The sequence below is a fragment of the Lissotriton helveticus genome, chromosome 4_1 (assembly GCF_964261635.1).
Source record: "Lissotriton helveticus chromosome 4_1, aLisHel1.1, whole genome shotgun sequence".
Lineage (NCBI taxonomy): Eukaryota > Metazoa > Chordata > Amphibia > Caudata > Salamandridae > Lissotriton > Lissotriton helveticus.
In genome coordinates, this window is record NC_136063.1 from 1,103,749,624 (window position 1) to 1,103,769,760 (window position 20,137).

The window sequence follows — 20,137 nt, forward strand, 5'->3', positions numbered from 1 at the left end:
GTATCAATCAGAAACTTTCTGTCTTTCCCTAATACTTGACTATGAACATAGGGACCTTCTTGATCTACAGGAATCTCGATGAGAGGCAAGCCTATCTCCCTCTCTAGGCTGTTTCATGAATACGCTTGATACTCTGGATACTCTGTCTGTGCATACTGGTACATCTGCTGTGTAACATGCTGAGTTGCAGCGATAGGCTGCGGTCCTGGAACTGTCTGTTGTGCATTCTGTGGCTGAGAAGTCTGTGAAACTTGTTCTTGTCTAGGCGGACGTGGTCTTTCTTTAGTTTTACCAGTGGCTATATTGTGTTTCAGAACTGCACACTCGTTTATAAAATGACCTGGCTGTTTACAATAATTGCATGTCCCTTTAACGGGAGCTGCAGGATGACTGGCTTGATTCGGGCCCCTCTTCTGACTGTCTTGTGGAACAGATTGTGCAACTAGTACTTTCATTTTCGTGTCTTTCATACGTCTTCTCTCGTGTTCTTGCTCTTCTCTGATTCTATTCTGGTGGTACTGGAGCATCTGGAGCATTTGGGACGGAGTATTAGCTTGCCAGGTACTCTCGACTTTCAAAACTCGATTTTTAACTTGTGGATTTGAATTCTCGACTAGTTTAGTAACAAAAAGATGAGGGTATGACTCACTACTCGTCTTCAAACCACTGTTTATTATAAAACATTTCTCAAATCTAGAATAAAAATCACTAGTGTCTTCGTCTTGTTTCTGTTTACAGGCTGAGATTGCATCCCAGTCTTCCTTTTTAGTGGCTAATAATCTAGGTAAAACGTGTATTAATAATTCTGGTAATTCTTTACATTTGTCTCCAAGACCGGTACCTGGTACTCGTATCTTATCTTCAGCTTCTAGAGCTGTCCAATCGATCTTTTTCTCTCCCACCTCCCAATCTTTTTCTTTGAGTTTTTCATATATGCCCGCGGGCAACAGGACCTTTAACATTTTAATTATATCTGGATACGTGTATTCTCCCATACGGAGCATGTCTTTTAATTCTCGGTGGAACCCTGCTGGATCTTTGTCGTGACAGGGAATTAATTTCTTCATCTCTAAGAGTTCCATCTTGGTAACTGGGGTGTAAACAAATACTCGTTGCATTTCACCACCCGTTGTCCTAACTGGGTGTACTTCTCGTAACGGATGCTGTCTGTCTATGTAAAACGGTTTACTTTCTGGAGGTGAGACATGAACAAAATGCGGATTCAGAAACGTTCTATATTTGTGGCGCTGTTCTAGAATGACACTAATTAAATCGGTACCTAAACCTTTCCATCTATACTGGAGTAGCTCGTTCAGGATATCATGTAACGGACCTGGATCAGAATGTTGACCCTCATACAGTGTAATGAGGTGTTGGATCATATACATACCCACCAGTCGCTGCTCGGCTGGGGGCAGTTTCAGAAACATTTGTGCCACTATTTCGTCTGGAAAAGTGGTAGAATCAGTAATCCATCGGACTGCTGATCGGGCTAGTTCTTGTTCATGCATAGTACCTAATTCACTATAACCGATTCGTGATTTCAGAATTTGATCGGTAGCTTGAAATACTTGTTCTAGAGAACCTTGTTCCGGTGCTGGAAGATGAAAGACTTTCTTGTGTTCTAGGCGTAAATGTCGGTCTGGAATTCTAGATTTACCCACATACGCTATTCTGGCGGGATTCTCGTCGTCTACCTCTTCAGTAGAAGAGTCATTTTCTTTCTCGCTTCCTAGAGCTTCTTTGCGTTGTTCGTGTAACCTTATTATTTCTTTACGTATTTTCTTGTACATACTCTCTATACTATTGAGTGTCTTGTGCTTACCCTCGGCTATATTATCACTCCACTTTGTCAGAATTTTCATTTCGGTCGGATCTTTAGTCGGGGAATCTTGTTCCCTAATTAAACAATTGATCAGAAACTTTAATAGCATAAACTGGATCTCAGATTTCCTGAGAGACATGACTTCAGCAATACTTTCTGGATCTTGTCCTGTACGAATGAAACGATACATTCTGTCTAGATCTTCTTTCATATTCGGTAGGGTGACCAAATACTTGGACACCTGCCTTATACGTACGGAATATATAACCATACTATCCTCGCCTGGGACTGGATCATAACAGCATTCAGTAAGAAGTCGCCTGATTTCTGCAATAGTCTTATATTTGGGCGTACGCTGTAACGCACGTTCATGTAACTCGACTGCTCCTAAACGTCTACTTGGCGGCGGGGTACCAGGAGGACCTCCTCCCGCGGCCCCTATACTGGAATCGTCGACTGATACTCTTCGTGCTGGCAGAGTGACTGATGTGGCGGGAATTTGTACTACGGGCTGGACCGGGGGTACCGTAACAGGTGTTGTAACAGGTGCCCCGGTGGCTGGAGGACCATGAATTACATTATTTACAGGAGCTGGTGGAACAGGATTTGCATATTCTGGGACTGTGTCGTCCAAATAGGACGAGAGAAAAATATCAGCTGCGGTCTGTTTGTGACGTAGCTTGGTCGGAACTAAGGGTGGCGGAAAATTACTGGATGCCTCCGGGGTTGCTTTTGGCAAGCCCTCGGCAAGAAGAGGATACATACCCTTAATGAGGGCATTCCTCTGTCTGTCTGACTGTTCGGTTTTAACTCGTTCACCTATTTCGATTAGTTCCCTTTCTTGGGCTCTTTCTGAGGTTTCTCTACTTAATTCTGACTTTCTGATTTCTTTTTCGGTTCTTTTATGAGATTCTTTGCGCCATAACTCGATGGCATCTTTCTGTGACTGTCGGGCTTTCTTTTTCCATAATACTTCTTCTACTCGCATGATGCACTCGGCATCCCATGTACCCGATACGGGCCATCTGTACTTTTCTTCTAACTGTTTGGTGTACTCCACCCATAAATCTAGATATAATATGGCACTTATGCCATGCTTTTGATACATAAAATGACCTGGACTGTCCCTAGACGGGACAGGAACTGCTTCTTCTAACAGACCTTTCCTAGTTTTTAACTGACGTAATTTGGAAAACAAAGGCATGACTGGGCTGGAGTCTAGACACAATACAATACACAATGAACACAATAATTACACCACTTTCATACCACGACATTGAAATACATGAATGACATTTAAAATAACAGTTTTGACAAAATACTACCTGGAATACTGAAAACAGAATACATGAATTTCTCGAGAACAGAACGGACTAGAACAGAAACTAGATGCACTGCTAAAACAGTACGAAACTTACCGGTCTCATAGAGAGACACGTCAGGACCCGCATCCACCTAAGTGGACACTTCGTGTTGGATCTGTGTACCCAAACCCACGGACCAGAGACAATGCAATTGACCCTGTCTAGATACTACCCCAGCAACGGTACTCACCGGGCAGCAAGAACGGAAGGCCTCGGACTGGACTGGACTGCTACGACGCCGGACGGACGAACTTCGGACTTCTGTTACGGGTGGGCCTCCGGATACCTCGGACCTTGGACTCTCGGCTTGGGCTCTGGTCGGGACTCGCCGCGTTCCTCCACCGCCTCGTCTGGATGCTGGACCGCAACCTCCGTCTCCTCCGTGGGCCTGAGGGATACTTGAAGCAGAAATATCTGCACGTGCACGGTATGGTTCCGTCACGGCTGCAGAGGATCAGGGGGCTTGCGTGGCTTCACCGGCGCGTGGGGAAAGGGCAAGTTCCTATTCGGGCGCCATTATGTGGTAAATAAATAAATAATACCTCTATTTTTGACTGGATATAACAATAACAGATAGCTCAATAAATAAGAGTCAAGATTCGAGGTAGTAGGAGTTTGCAGGTTTAATACAGCATAAAGGACAGGAACAGGACAACCTGCACGAGCAAGATCTGGGATGGCTAGCCAACAGGGGGGCCCCGACAGCTGTCGGGCAGGAGCTGGAATGAGCGCGCTGGCTTTTAATAACAGTACACAAGTATATATAGTTAAAACAATTGCATTACAATACATACAGTAGGCGTAACAGTGGGCAGGGCCTGTAGCAGTCGCGAAAGATAAGGCAGAAAGTAGGTGTAACAAGAGGCGTGAACATAGACATGTGATGTAAACGTAACGGAATATGTCATAAATGGGGCGGAAACATGGAGGGGGCTACCTAAGGAGCCGGGACCTCTAACCTAGTGGTGCGCGCAAACTGACAATGACGTGTTACCAGGGAGAAGCTGGGGGCTATGACTTCTGCGCTAGAAGAAGAGACTGAAGTCTGGAGAGTCAGAGCGACATGTACCTAAACACTATCTAGTATCTGGTGTTTAGAGAACATGTTGATAGAATCCAAAAGTTATCAGGGTAAAGGCTAACAGACACTAAGACTGGTGCATGCATTATTCTACATGTAGTGTGTGTTGAGGAATATTAAATGACCATAAATACAGTATTTCTCTTACATGGAGACGTAAAGGCTAGACGATGACTGAAACTATCGATGCGATTCAGTAGCTTAGGAATGCAGGGAAGGAGAGCTAGACTGATAACTAGAATCATAACATACTCTTGGCAGACTGGCAGGCAGAGCCAGGCCGAGCCGGGCACTGTGAGGCAGGAAGTAAGTGAAGGGTCAGGGATATAGGTGGGGGCTGTATCGCTCCTCAACGAGGGTTCAGGAGACAGGAGCTGAATCTGAGTCCGGGCCCTTTTGAGGCCTAGAAACGGGGACTTTACAATGAAATAACGAGAAGTCTGAGAAACGTGGCAACGTAGCTTTACATAGGCCTAATACTCGTAGCTTTCACGAGAACTGGAAACTGGCATACTGGAGATGGACACAACTGTAATTGCGTCTTTAATCGATCATGGGGAATACATATGCATATTAATCATGCACATACAACATAGGATGGAGGACACGTAGGGACACAGAACATGGCAAAATTTACTTTTCCACACAGCACTTAAAAGAAGTAATAAATGCCCAGGGGACCTGGGCGTGGTTTAGTAACATACTGGCCACCAACTGCAAAACGTGTGTGAGCCTCTTTTGTGTCCAGCTAGGCCTTTAGCCCGCGACACCACACTGCCCAAGAGTGGATAAGTCAACTCCCACCCTCGATGAGTAACTGGTGGCAATTAATGTGTCATTTTTTACTGAAATTGAATTCACTATCCTAAAAGCCGAGTGGAAATGAGGTTGTCCGAGATCGTGCTTAATTTGGGAACAATTGTTTCAACCAGAATAGCATTTTTTACTTTTCTCTTTTGTTTTGACTATTTTTTGCTTCGTGCCTCATGCTGTATGTTTATTACTTACTTTTCTTTCAACACATGTTGTATATCTGAATTTATTGATGCTCTTCCCTCCCTACAGAAATAAAAATAAAATAGATCGTTTTAATCAATGGTTTTAATCAATGTATTACAATAAATTGTTTATGTTGATAGAAAATATTTTTGTAACCACTGAACTGTATTTCCTATAAAGTTATTAAACTCTAGTTGTTAATCCATATACTTAAATATTGATATGTTTATTAATTGAAAGTCACACTTTATAAAGGATTATGTTGTAAAGAATTATGTATTTAAAAAAGACTTTAATCTAGGTTTAGTAACATTCAGTGCCAACATCATACATTTGCTAAAGTTATCTGCTAAAGTTATTGTATCTCTAAAGAAGGGAATAGTCGGTTTAAGATGATTTTGATCTAATGTTTTCTTTATTTAAAATTATGCAAAATGCTACATTTGATATCCCTGAGCTATGTTAATCAGGGACAAGGCCGTATAATTATCTGAGACAGTTATGATACCAATTGGTAGCTTTGCCCACGCTAGATACCACTACTTATGGCAGCAGGGCCTGCTAAATTAGCAGAAATTATGCTCTGCATCTTAATGCATAGTAATTAACCATGAATCCACCTACCATGGACCAACATTTGGATCCGGTTACCACTCTAGAAGGATATTACTGAGCAACAAGTTTCTTGGCTTTTGTTGCATGCCAGTGGCAATTCAGGTTTGGAGTTCTGTAATGGGAGTAATTGTTTAGAAATAAGATCACTGGGAAGCACCCATGTTGGCGGATCAATCTATTTAAAAATGATGTGAGCTATTGTTGTTTCCCAACTTGCTGGGTATGTCATTCTTTATTGTATATTCTTGTATGCAAGTATTTCACATATATGGTGTATGGTTTGGGTTATCAGAGACATGAGACTATTTGGAAGGACTCAAATTAGCTTGACTAAGTCCTGGTTAGCCTAAAGCCGGTTCGACATTTGGATCATATCCCTAAATTGTATGCTTAATGTGTACAAATTTAGACTGAAGTTCTATGTTTCTTGACTGTGTGTCTCTTGCGTGGGCTTTACCTCAGGAAGATATTGTAGTGGCAGGAGAAGCTTCAAACTGGCAATAATAAAAGCAGGCGGTGCCCTGCCGGCTTGGAACATTTCCACAGATAAATATGCAGGAGGAGCGACGGATGCGAGTACTATATGTAATGAAAGCAATAGGGCTCCTGCATAAAAACAATTACTGAAGCTTGTGAGATGGTGAAAAGCGGCAGGTGGAAATTCCAGCTATTATGATATTTTACAAATATTGGTATGAGTGCAGTATATTCTATAGGTAAAAATATTGTTCAATGATACAGTCACTGAAAGTGCTTCATATTTAATTGGAACATAGTAGCGATAACTATATTTTTTATTTCAATTAAAATGTTGATGAAAAATTATCCTAAAATGTGTTTGTGGAGGATTCTTTTGATCTACTGTTATTTGTTGTGCACCTTGCATTCTCTTTCTCCACCACATTTGCTTAATATATTTTGGGAGGGTAAATCAAAGGTTCTCTGCCTTTCCTTTAGCTGTTAATAATGTTATTTTGCTATTATCACAAGAATCCTTATTTAGACTCCTTGAGCCAGTTGCACACCGTTCACAGTTTTTTTCATTCAGCTATTTATTACATAGCTAGGAGTGTGCGTTGATAGAGCTAGAGATCTAAAACTGATAGTACTCCTTCTCTAGGCCTTCGATCAAATGATGTACGCGGTAGAACCAGGCCTGTTAAAGAGTCATGGACCAGTGGAACTCCTTAAACACCTCTCTTTCTTGTCCTGTCAGCCTACTGTCCAGCTCTAGGACTAGAATTCTTATCAGGTATCACTTAGGCTTGTATCATTTTAGTGAGGAGGAATGAGATCTCCATGAATTCTAGTGACTTCCTCACTGACTACAAAAGTAAAAGAATGATTAGCCCTAATACTGTTGACTAGTTCATGCAGATGTACCAATGGTTGGATGTCACCGGGAATCAAATCGTGAAGTGATCTATCTTAACGCTCATTCCCCTGCTCTTTAAAGTGGAATTGCTAAGTTATGATGTCCACATAAAGGGGTTTGTGAAATAAATGTTATCCAGGAGAAAGATATTTTGTCTCTTTCTCCTGTTATTAGGTCTGGAATTAGCCAAGACCCCTTGTTTGTAATAAAAATAATTATACTATACATACTTACTTATTGAGGGGTCTTTCAGGCAGATCTCTTTATCTATTGGTCTGCTATAGTGCCCTTTACATTTCTCTCTCACCCAATAAGCATACATCTTAAGGCACAGGGTCAGACCACTTCATCCGTTGGCTTACTTGACTGTAAGTAGTAGCACTCCCGGTGCAATGTGTTTTTTTATTTAAAAAATATTTATTTTGGTTTTCAGATAATATTTGTTTTCATACAAAAACCATTCACAAACACAATAAGCTTTGCAAAGCCAAAAGTTCAACAGCCTGAGTCAGACTTATTTGCTTTGACAATGCTTATTCATCTTAGTAGCCGACTGCTACATGCACACCCACTAGTCCTTTGTGTACAGCTTGATGTATTTGAGTGCAAGCTTAATGCGGGAGGTAGGTTTGCTACTGATATTAGTGACTGTCGTGCACAGCTCTTAGGATCCATTTCATAGCATTAGAACTATAGAAAGGAGCCGACCAGGCACTGACCATTTTTATTTAAAAAAAATGTCAAAAGTAGATGAACAGCATAAAAGTATTAACTTGAACATGAACTGCATTTTTTGCTTACATTGCCATTGGTTAAGTGCAACGTCATTTTTTTGCCACAGACTTGTCGGTTATTGAGGCATGTTTCTGGAACCGAACCTCTTGAAATAACCAGCATTCATGCAGAAGACACCTTTCAAGTGACTGGCCCACAGGTATGTTCTTGGCTATCCAGTAATATTCTACATATAGGCCGCCTTTAAATACTTTGATTATTAAGTATTCCGCATGATGTAGTTGGCCTCTTACATAAAACTAATAAGAATGTCTGTATCAGTGGCTCAGCCACAGGAAAGCGCTATGGGCCGGGATGAGGCCAGGAATTTGGGTCCCACCCCCTGGTTCAGTATGAAAGAAGCAGCGACTAATTGGTCAAAATGGACCCCTCAGACTCTAGGGGCCAGGTGCCAATTGCGGCAGCCTTCTTGCTATGCCCCGGAGGGAGGGTTCTGTTCTCACATAATAGGCCTTTCCGCCGTTGGAGTGCTTCATTTGCAGCCATTGAATTCTAATGGTTCTGTAGACTGCAAACACGCTGCCAACAGAGAAATATAAAGAAGCAGGAGCGTAGCTGCCTATTGTGCAGCAGGTGCAGTGGCACCAGGTGCAAAGGGTTTAGCAGGCCACTGTACCCGCAGTATTGCTATTTATACTACCTCACCTGAGGCTAAAGGGCCCTTGTCCCATGATTGCATTCGGGCAGATCGAACCCTAGTTCCAAAGCTGTAAAGAAGTGAGGCCGCGAGAGGGACAGCAGAGCTGTACATGTGAAGCAGTTTGCACGCTTGCACCCTCCACAGAACCACAACTACTGCTTATTAGACCCCTTTCTGTGACCCTGCTCATCCCTGCTTCCTCCTGATTGCCGCCATCTTTCACTTGTCTGATATTGCTATGCCCTCCTAATTATTGGAAACTAAAAGGTCTGATATGATAAAAAACAACAAAGATCACCTAGTAACAAAATGGATGTTGTTCAACAGTGGCCTTACCATGGGATAAAGGGTCTTAGCGTACACAAACAATGTTGTCACAAAACAGCAGTCCATATCACAGAAAGATGAATATCAATGTTAGATTAAATGTGACAAATGTTATTGTAGATTTGATTTTCAAACACTGTCCAGCTGAATTTTTGTCATTTGATTTTCACAAGCTGCAATCCTGCCATAGAAAGACTGCCTTCATTGTAGCTTCATTCAGCCAACCCATCACTCTGCCCTATTTTGTTATTTGTTTCAGGCAGTGAAAAAGTGGTGGAACTCTTGGAAATGCCCCATAGAGGGTGGCTTGGAAGACTGAGTTAGATGTAGTGGAGAGGCGGGGGAGTAGGCAGGTTTAGCATAGAGCTTTATTCTAAACAGGTTAGGGCGTGAGGTGTGAACGAGCAGTACTTTTTGCAGATATTAACAGAATGTTTATGAGGATGGTTGATTTCTGAACCGATGTCAATAACTCTTAAATTGTTACCAGAAAATGTATTATTTTACAGAAGGTCGAAATGTGGCGACTTAAGTCGCGAGATTTATTAAAGTTATGTTTTCACTGCTTATTCAGTAACGTTTCACACAAGAGAAACGTTTTATACTTGAATCACACTATTCCTTAACAGATACTGGTACCTTTGTACTAAGAACTTGTATACTATCCCAAAAATCTCTTTTGTTATAATCTGGCCATAGAGTCTTAACCATCACGTGCACAGATTATCAGAGATTTGCGAGTCCTTCTATTATTGTGATGTTTTAACATGTTTATTATTGTGTGTACTATCTTTGTATGATTGCTCTTTTTCCATGTGCCTACTTGCTCTGATCTTTCCTGCTCTACATTCCTAAAATCTTTACTGCTGATTACACTTTATCCTTTGGCAATCCAAGCCCGAGACTAGTCTGGATTTGGCTTAACCATAAGGACTTCAGTACTATACTTAAATTTATTTTCTGACTTAGTAAGTCATCTCAGGAATCTAGACTCATGCTACCATATACAATGCTACCTATTGGCTCTGCATGCGATTTGCAGTCACATTCTTCAGAAATGACCTTAGTGTGAAGTCAGGAGACGAGGGCGGTTTACCTAATCATGAGGCTGGTGATGACAGGAGGTGTGGAAAAAGGGGGCTTTAACACTTCGCGTCTTTTAAGGACCTTCCAGACATTTCACTCGAACAAGACCTTAAGTTACTGTAGGGAAAGGCACTGGGCACATTACAAAATGCACCAACAGACGTCTTCTGAGGCTCGAGACATCTATGAAGAAGAGTATTCCTTCAGTGCTGAGTAAGGATGCTGTCCCAACCAGTCCAGAGGCAGTTTCATTGAGCTCTTCAGACCATGTAGAGGACCACATGGATCCAGCACTAAAGGCTTTGAGTAAAGACCATGCCCAGGGTCGTAAGTACACCACCTGACTCTGACACCAATGCCACCAAGGCAGGGACACACAAAAAACTCTGCCCAGAGTGAGTTGGAGTTGGACATTGGGTGGCAAGCATAGATACTAGAGACTGACCCTCGAGGCACCAGTTTGCACTGGGAGACGCCTTCGAAGTTGAACAAAGCACTGTCCAGGGGCGTCCACCCACACAAGTATTTGAGCCCGACCCGCACTAAGGGCATTGAACCTCCGCGCTTACAACCTAAGTAGGAACCAAAGACGGCGCTGAAGAGTCCGTCAATGCCAAAGACTTCAGTGACTGCCAGATCTGAGGAATCTGAATTGCCAATCTTCCGGAGAATTCAGGACAAGTTCTATGCCAGACAGCAGTGTCTTTTCATTCGCTGCTTCACTGGGATGTTCTTGGTGAATCCTCCTCCTTCGCCCTCATCAGAGACATTGATCTGAAAAGGAGTCTCTCCTTTGAGGGAGAACCCTCTTCAAAGGCCCCTTCCCAGGACAGATGAAACACCTTGTGTTCCACTTCAGCCCCCCCCACCTCTGCCACTAACTCCACCTCCTCCGCCATTAAACTCACGTACATCATCACTTCCACTAGAGTCACACGAGAGGTTTCCATGCACTTTTTTCAGACTTTTCACGATTACAATCTCACACTCAGAAACAGCTAACAAAGAGCAAAACCAGTACTGGAGATCCCTAAATACACAACAAGGAGCAGCATGAATAAACAAATCCATAAAAACTCAAAAACACGATCCTGTTGCCCCAAATGATCAGCCCTTAGAATTACTTTAAACTATTACCTTAGAAAATTGGGGTCGCACACTGCTTATACACCAGTGGGATCGCCCCTAAGGACCATGGTAATTGTAGTACCGTTTTCTGTGATGCATCTTCTTTCGAATTCTCGAGTATCTTCAAGTCTTCGCCATCCCTGTACACGTGTTTCGGGGTATTTACCCCTCGTCAGCAGGGATTAGGCCATCTTCTGGGGTTTCTGTGTGCTGCCAAATATTACCAGGTATAGTACCACACAAAGGCACACATGTGCGGGGTCCCGAGCTCGTCAGCCCACGGCTCCAAGGAGCATAAACATTAGAAAATTGGGGTCGCACACTGCTTATACACCAGCGGGATCGCCCCTAAGGACCATGGTAATTGTAGTACCGTTTTCTGCGATGCATCTTCTTTCGAATTCTCGAGTATCTTCAAGTCTTTGCCATCCCTGTACACGTGTTTCGGGGTATTTACCCCTCGTCAGCAGGGATTAGGCCATCTTTGGGGTTGCTGCGTGCTGCCAAATATTACCAGGTATAGTACCACACAAAGGCACACAGGTGCGGGGTCCCGAGCTCGTCAGCCCACGGCTCCAAGGAGCATAAACATTAGAAAATTGGTGTCGCACACTGCTTATACACCAGCGGGATCGGCCCTAAGGACCATAGTAATTGTAGTACCGTTTTCTGCGAATCATCTTCTTTCGAATTCTCGAGTATCTTCAAGTCTTCGCCATCCCTGTACACGTGTTTCGGGGTATTTACCCCTCGTCAGCAGGGATTAGGCCATCTTCTGGGGTTGCTGCGTGCTGCCAAATATTACCAGGTATAGTACCACGCGCCAGAGTGGTACTAAACCTGGCAATATTTGGCAGCCACCGGCAACCCCAGAACACGGCCTAATCCCTGCTGATGAGGGGTAAATACCCCGAAACACGTGTCCAGGGATGGCGAAGATAGCAGAGAATCGAAAGAAGATGCATCGCGGAACACGAACTACACTTACCACAGTCCTTAGGGGCGATCCTGCTGGTGTGTGAGTAGTGTGCGACCCCACCCCCCATTTGTAATGTTAAACTATTACCTGGTCAAGACATCCGCACCTGCTATTCTGACATTATACAGAGAGCTGCAGCATTTCACAAAGTCGATGTGCACGTCACACAGAAAGAACAGGATTTCCTCATGGAAACATGCTGCAAATCGGAGCAGACAGTGTAGTTCTCATCCATGATCAAAAGCATGCTCAAACTTGACCCAGACTACTTTATAGAGCCAGTTAATGCTCAGGCGGTGACCCCATAGGTCGAATGAAAATATAAGTCCTCACTTAGCGACCCTGTCTACATCAAAAGCCAACTTTCCCCGGACTCCTTCATGGTTCAGACCACCTGAAAAAGGGCATTTACCCAAGCTATAAGTGATGTTGTGCAACCTTATAAGGAAAGTAAAAAGAGTGATGCTGAAGTCTAAAGGGTAGCAATAGGGGCAGCCACCCATTCTCATATAGCCAAACCTGTTGGGCTCCTCTCTGGATATGGTAGGTCCAGTGGGAAGAGATGCAGGAATTGATCAATCACCTTCCAGAGGAGTACAAGAAAGCTGGAAGGAAATAGTCTCTGAGGGCAAGTCTACTTTGAACACCAAAATACGCTGTGCACTTGATGCTGCTGACATACCTTCCAGAGGATTTAACAATAGTTTTCTCCTCAGGGGGCACCCAAGAATTGCATCTCTAGGTTCAAACCTTGGATCCCAGCAGAATTTTCTCAATCTATGGTACAATTGGGAGCATCTCTTTGGCCCTCAGGTTGACAAAAGGTTGAGAAAATATAGGAGGAAATGGACATTGTGAATTCCATGGGTACCATGCAAACTCCAACTACTAGAGGTAAGCTGGGGAAGGAGTCAAGCCCACTTTACCTGATCAGCTGCAGTTCTGCCAATAACAGCAGCAGACATTCTGTCATTAGGGTGGTAGGGACTACACCAGGGGTGTATGTAGGGGCAGCATGGGAGGGTAGGGCAGAGGTGGCTCTGGAAAAGGTGCTTCCAACTCCAGTGACTTCTTTCAGCTCCACCCCCCTCGATCACACATCATCTAATCACATCAGACCAGTTGGTTTTAGCTTTGGCCCATCACGGCTACTGCCTACTTATTTCACCCCGTTGGCACATACTCAGCAAAGAATATCTCTACCTTCTCAAGGAAGAGGTCCAATCTATTTTCCAGAAAGGTACAATAGAGTGCCTCCACACCAACAGGGAAAGACAATCTACTCCCTGCAATTTTCCATTTCCAAAAAAGGGCAGCTCCCTCAAACCTATCTTATACATCAAACCTCTCAAGAAAGTACATCGTGTTGGAACATCGTGTTGGAACATTTCCATATTACTACCATACAGGATGTCATCCCCCTGCTTTGACCTTATGAAAAACAACTTTCATATACTCATTCAACCTCCCAATCAATGATACCTTCTTTTTGGGGTAAGTAGAACCATTACCAATTTAAAGTAATTTCCTCCCGGAGACACTATGGCTCCAAAGGTGTTCACGAAGTGCCTAGCAGTGATTGCCGCTGACCTGCGAAGGGCGATGGGACACTCATGCCTCTTCCCTACCTCAAAGATTGGCTGATGAGAGCAGCAGTGGGCACAAATGCCTGGCCCACACTCAGGCAGCCACCTCCCTGCTCCAAAGCTCGGGATTCCCCATAAATGCAACAAAGTCCCATCCCCAACTTCAACAGATCCAGCCCTTCACACGGTCCCTGTTGAACACAGTTATTCTGAAAGCCTACCCCATCCAACAAAAAGTGTTGGCATTCCACCAGCTGCTGCCTCTTTTTAAGCCCAATTGTCGGCTTTCGTCAGAACCGTGATGTGCCTGCTAGGGTTGATGGTCCCATCAATCTCCATAGTACCTCATACCATGCTCCATATGTTCCCTCTACAAGAGGGCTTTACAGGAAATTGTCAAAGGGAAAGGGTCACTGGGAAGATCTACTGTTGATGAAGGCCAGCACTCAATGTTCACTGGAGGAACAGCAACAACCTATTCTGGGGCAGGCCTTTCACAGACCAATTCCACAAATGCCCACCACTCTGGATGCCTCTTTTACAGACTGGAATGCACATCTCGATGACATGATCGTACAGGGGTTGTGGGCCCCTCAGTACAAAAGATCCCACATCAGTTACCTGAAATTTCAAGCCATACAACTAGCCCTCAAATTGTACGTCCAGGTAATTCGTAGAAATGTAGTTCTCATCAAGAAGGGCAACAACACTGCCATGTATTACTTACAAAAACACAGCGGCACATACCCTCCCAAGCTATCAACACTAGTACAGGGGATTTGACAGTGAGCGATCTGCTGCAACATATAACACAATTGGAACACCTTCTGGAGATGGAAAGTGACTTTACAGACCTGCTCAGCAGGACATTTCAACAAGTCCACAAAAGGGAACTCCACCTGCAAGACCTCCACAGGTACTTCCATCATTGGCGTACGCAGCAAAAAGACCAGTTCACCATCCCTGAAAATACAAAGTGCCCATGCTTCATCTCCAGATACCCATGCTCATAGTCAATGGGCAATGCACTATGTACGAATTGGTCAGTGATCTATTACCTATGTTTCTTTCTGTCCCTCCCACTTCTCCCATACCTAGGGCCATTTTACACAAAGTGCCCCTGGTGTGTGCACCGCTTTGTGCACTCACAGGGCACTTTGGTATCATAGAAGGAGCTGCAGATGCTTGTTCATCCCCTTTGGTAATACAGATAGCACTGGCATACATGTAGTGCCAGTGTTATCTCTTCAGGACAATCCCTCATTTGCATGGGGCATGGCAAATAAGGGGATCTCTTTACCTCTGCATCTGTGCTGTACTATGGATGCAGGTGCAAGGGCAAAAAAGTTGTCAGGAATTGCATTCTGGAGAGGAAAAGGAGATTGCCACCTGCACTGTGATACACAGTGCAGGTGGCAACAGAGCAGAGCAGCTTTTAAACAGTTGCTTCTTATTTCATATGAATGCGCTGCTTACAGGGCAGCATGCGTTCACATCTGCCCTGAGGACAGCTCATTCAGCACTTTCCCTGTCTTCACCCACAACACCTTTTAAAAGATGCACAATGGTGCAAACAGAAACAATGCACCTTGTCCTTTAATACAGCCCCTTGTGAGGAAGATGAGACAAACATCTCCAACTCTCATCCTAGTGGTTCCACTGTGGGCCATTCAACCCTGGTTCTCCATGCTCATATAGATGTCTGTGAGCCCCCACGAGAAGTTGCCACTCAAGTCAGATCTTCTGACGCAGATACAAGGCCAGATTAGATACTCAGATTCTAGGCAGTTCAAACTAGTGATGTGGCACCTGAGATGTTCGAATTAGGTTATTTAATACTTTTCCAAGAATGTATAACCATTCTACAGGAAGTCCATTAGCCCACTACATATGCCTAAGATACCACAGAGTGGAAGAGGTTTGTCCACTATTGCCTTTCCAAGCAACTAGACCCCTTGAAACGTAACATCCAGGACATCATCTGCTGTCTGTTATATCTGCAGAAGCCATACCATCCCGATATGGTAATATGACCACACTTACCTCTTGTTGGGGTTTACATTTAAAACAGGGAACATTCATCCCCTTTCAGGATTCCAGTAGCCAATTTTTTATAGAGGGTCTTAAGAGGATAATTCCTTCAAGAAACCCCCCTGCCTCTTTATGAAATCTTAACATAATCTTCACAAGACTTGTGGAACTATACTTTGATCATTGCACTCATGCCCTCTTCAGATCCTTTCCAAGAAGATAGCTTTCCTTGTGGCCATTTCTTTCCTTAGTCACATCGGTGAACTACAACCACTCACTTTAGAAGAACCCTTTATTCAGCTTCACAAAGCCTGGCTTGTTCTCCGAACAAGTCGTACATTTCTCCTGAAGGTGGTATTGCCCTTCCACCTTATCCTACCTTTAGAGCTTCTCCTTGTATGCAGACCTGTTAACGAAAAGAGGTTTGCATATGCTAGATGTCAAAGGAGCTCTCATGTATTACATCAACAGGAAAAAGTCTTTTCGTTAGTCTGACCAGGTTTATGTCACCTTTACGAAGCCTCACATCGGCCATTCGATCCATGATGGTGTGATGACAAGCTGGGTAGTCCATGGCATCCGAACCTGCTACCACAAAGCTAAAGGAATCCTATGCGTTCAACCGAAGTTGCACTCCACCCGTAAGAAAGAGACAACCATGGTTTTTTTGGGCAACATTCTGCTAACTGGCATCTGCAAATCGGTCATCTGGTCCACCCTACACATGTACATTCTAGCCCGCAAACAGGCTCTGATTGGCCAGACCGTCTTAGAGATTTTGTTCTAGATACCTGCATCAGACACACGCTAGGCACTGTTTTACAAGAGTACTGATTTATAGTATATGCAGAGCATTTGTATCTATAGCCACACATGCAAGAAACCGATATTGGGCCAGATGTAGGTAATCTCAATTTACCTATTCTTAAATACCGAATCATACCGATTCGGTATTTAAGAATAGGTAAATGGGATGTAGGTAAGTTTTCGTTAAAAATTACCGAATCAGTAAGTTTCGGTAATTACCGAATCTGTATTTACCGATTCGGTAATTGCCATTCATTCCTTTGGGCCTGGAGACCATAGGAATGAATGGCAATTACCGAATCGGTAAATACTGATTCGGGAAAAGGGGGAAAACATTGAAGGGTGGCAGGGTGTCACTTTGACACCCTGTTGCACCCCTCAATTGTGTATGGGTGCACATGTGGCACACATGTATGTCTGCCACATCGCACTGTTGAAAAAGCAACAAAAAAATGCTTTTTGAAAGGTTTTCATTATTTACCACTAACTTGTAGTTGGTGGTAAATAACGAATCCTTAACTGAGGAATGCTCCAACTTGAGTGCTCCCTACATCCTGGAATTCGGTAATTTACCGAATTGGTATGTTAAGAATTCGGTATTTTACCGAATCCTTAAATTACCGATTAGGTAAAATATAGAATCCTGAAAAAATGCCACCTACATCTAAAAAGCCCAATACCGGTCGGTAACGGACGAAATTCGGTAATTTCGGCCGTTACCGACCGTGATTGGGCGACTTACATCTGGCCCATTGTTACTTACCATATCAGCCTCTGTTAGTAGCATATAGTGCTTTAGATTCACATACGCAAACTCTCCTCTTTGGAAGATTGTGTTGATTAACTAATAATGTGCCGACTGCACTATTCTCCATTTTCATTCTCATCCTCTGTGCAAAAACAATCTCAGATTGAGTATGCCACTGTGCGTTGCCCTCTGACAGAGAGGACCCACAGCACATATTGCCTGTCCGCGCCTGGACCGCGCCCAGCGCCAGGACCCCGGCCCCCGCACACACCACGACGCCCACCTCCGCTACGACTCCAGCACTCTCCAGGCACTCAACGCTGGACGATACCGCTCATGCTACCAGGCCGCCCCAAAACGCATCCAAGGGCCCTTCTCCTGCCGGAACTGCAGCTTCACCAGCATCCGGCCCGCCAACCCGCCCAAAAAGGAACCCAACTTTCTCAGATGCATCCTGCTCAACACCCGTTCCACCCGCAAACACGCCGTAGAACTCTGGGACCTACTCAACACCAATGCCCCAGAGGTCGCCTTCCTGACAGAAACCTAGCTGAACCCATCCTCGGCACCCGACATCGCCATAGCCATCCCGGAAGGCTACAAGATCACCCGCAAGGACCGCACCAACGGAGTAGGAGGAGGAATCACCATCATCCACAGGAACACTCTCAAAGTCTCAACCAACACCTATGACACCCTCAGCACCGCTGAACAGTTGCACTTCCAGGTCCACACCGACCCCAACACCACCCTCAGAGGCACCCTCATCAACATACCCCCCGGACCTCGACCGTCGTTCGGCGACTCCATCGCTGACTTCATCAGCACACACACCCTCGCCTCCACAGACTACATCCTCCTTGGGGACCTGGACTACCTCCCCGAGAACAACACCGACCCAAACTCTTCCACCCTGATCGACAACCTCGGACTCAGACAACTTGTCACAACACCCACAAACTCCGCCGGCCACACACTTAACCCCCATCTTCTCAGCAAGCACCCACGTCTCCTTCAACCACACCACCGAACTCCAATGGACCGACCACCGTGTCATCCACTTAACCTTCCGGAAACCCACCACACACCACCACACCCAACAGATGCCTCGCCGCAACTGGAGCAAGGTCACCGAGGACCAGTTTACCACCGCCCTCGCCCAGAGCCCACCCGCAGACCTGACCAACAAGCGAACCTGCCGAAAACTCAAAATGAACTGGACCCGGGAACAAACACCGGAAAGCTACACAGCTCACAAGAACGCCGACGGCAGACACCACCGCCTCATCAGATCTGCCAAAAAGACGTCCTTCAAAGACCGCCTAGACAACAACGCACACAACAGCAAAGAGCTCTTCAGCATCGTGAAGGAACTCTCCAACCCCAGCTCCAGCACCAACGATATCCCACCGTCTCAAGACCTGTGCGACTCACTGGCCACCTTCTTCCATCGCAAGATCGCAGACATCCACAACAGCTTCAACGCCGTCACCACCCCAGCAACCTCTGAGTCCCCCGCTCCCAAGAACACCACCCGCACCAACCGCCTGCTGGCCTGGACCAACATCAACGACGACTACACCATCAAGATCATGAACACCATCCACTCCGGGTCCCTGGAAGACCCCTGCCCACACCACATCTTCAACAAAGTCAGCAGCGCCATCGCACCCCACCTCCGGAAAACCATCAACATCTCTTTCGAGACAGCTACTTTCCCGGAGAGCTGGAAGCACGCAGAGATCAACGCCTTACTCAAAAAACCCAAGGCGGACCCCAAGAACTTCCGCTCTATCTCCCTGCTCCCGTTCCCGGCGAAGGTCATCGAAAAGGCAGTCAACAAACAACTGACCAGCTTCCTCGAGGAAAACAACATCCCGGACCCATCCCAGTCCGGGTTCCACAACAACCACATCACCGAGACTGCTCTCATCGCCGCCAACGACGACGTCCGAACCCTGCTTGACAACGGAGAAACCACGGTGCTCATCCTCCTAGACCTATCAGCCGCCTTCGACACGGCCTGCCACCACAAACTAAGAACACGACGCCGGAATCCAAGAGAAGGCCCTGGACTGGACCGCCTCCTTCCTCTCCGGCAGAACTCAGAGCGTCCGCCTCCCCCCTTCCGCTCCGAAGCCACCGAGATCATCTGCGCTGCCCCCAAGGCTCATCCCTCAGCCCAACGCTGTTCAGCGTCTAAATGGCACCGCTCGCCCACGTAGCACGACGACACAACCTCAACATCATCTCCTATGCTGACGACACCCAGCTGATCCTCTCCCTCATCAAAGACCCCCACACTGCCAAAACCAACCTCCACGAAGAAATGCAGGCCATCGCCGACTGGATGAGAAACAGCCGACTGTAGCTGAACTCGGACAAGACGGAGGTCCTCATCCTCGGACCCACCCCCTAGGCCTGGGACGACTCCTGGTGGCCGACTGCACTAGGAGCACCCCCTACCCCCACCGACCATGCACGCAACCTAGGGGTCATCCTCGACTCCTCTTCATGACAAAGCAGGTCAATGCCGTCTCCTCCTCCTGCTTCAACACCCTTTGCATGCTTCGCAGGATCTTCAAGTGGATCCCCACCGAAACAAGAAGGCAGGTCACCCAGGCCATCGTCAGCAGTAGACTGGACTACGGCAACACGCTCTATTCAGGAGTCCCGGCCAACCTCCTGACACAGCTCCAACGCATCCAGGACACCTCGGCCCGTCTGATCCTTGACATCCCTCGCCGCAGC

At 45.5% G+C, this 20,137-nt stretch overlaps 1 protein-coding gene across 2 annotated transcripts in view; it reads left to right on the forward strand.

The window, feature by feature from the left end:
• The window catches only part of CTNNAL1 (catenin alpha like 1), an 883,049-nt gene that overhangs the window by 701,838 nt on the left and 161,074 nt on the right, over window positions 1–20,137 (forward strand). For both annotated transcript variants that reach the window (XM_078687708.1, XM_078687709.1), the window contains exon 10: window positions 8,101–8,193. In XM_078687708.1, coding sequence (XP_078543834.1) covers window positions 8,101–8,193 — 93 coding nt within the window. The remainder of the gene's footprint in view (window positions 1–8,100; window positions 8,194–20,137) is intronic.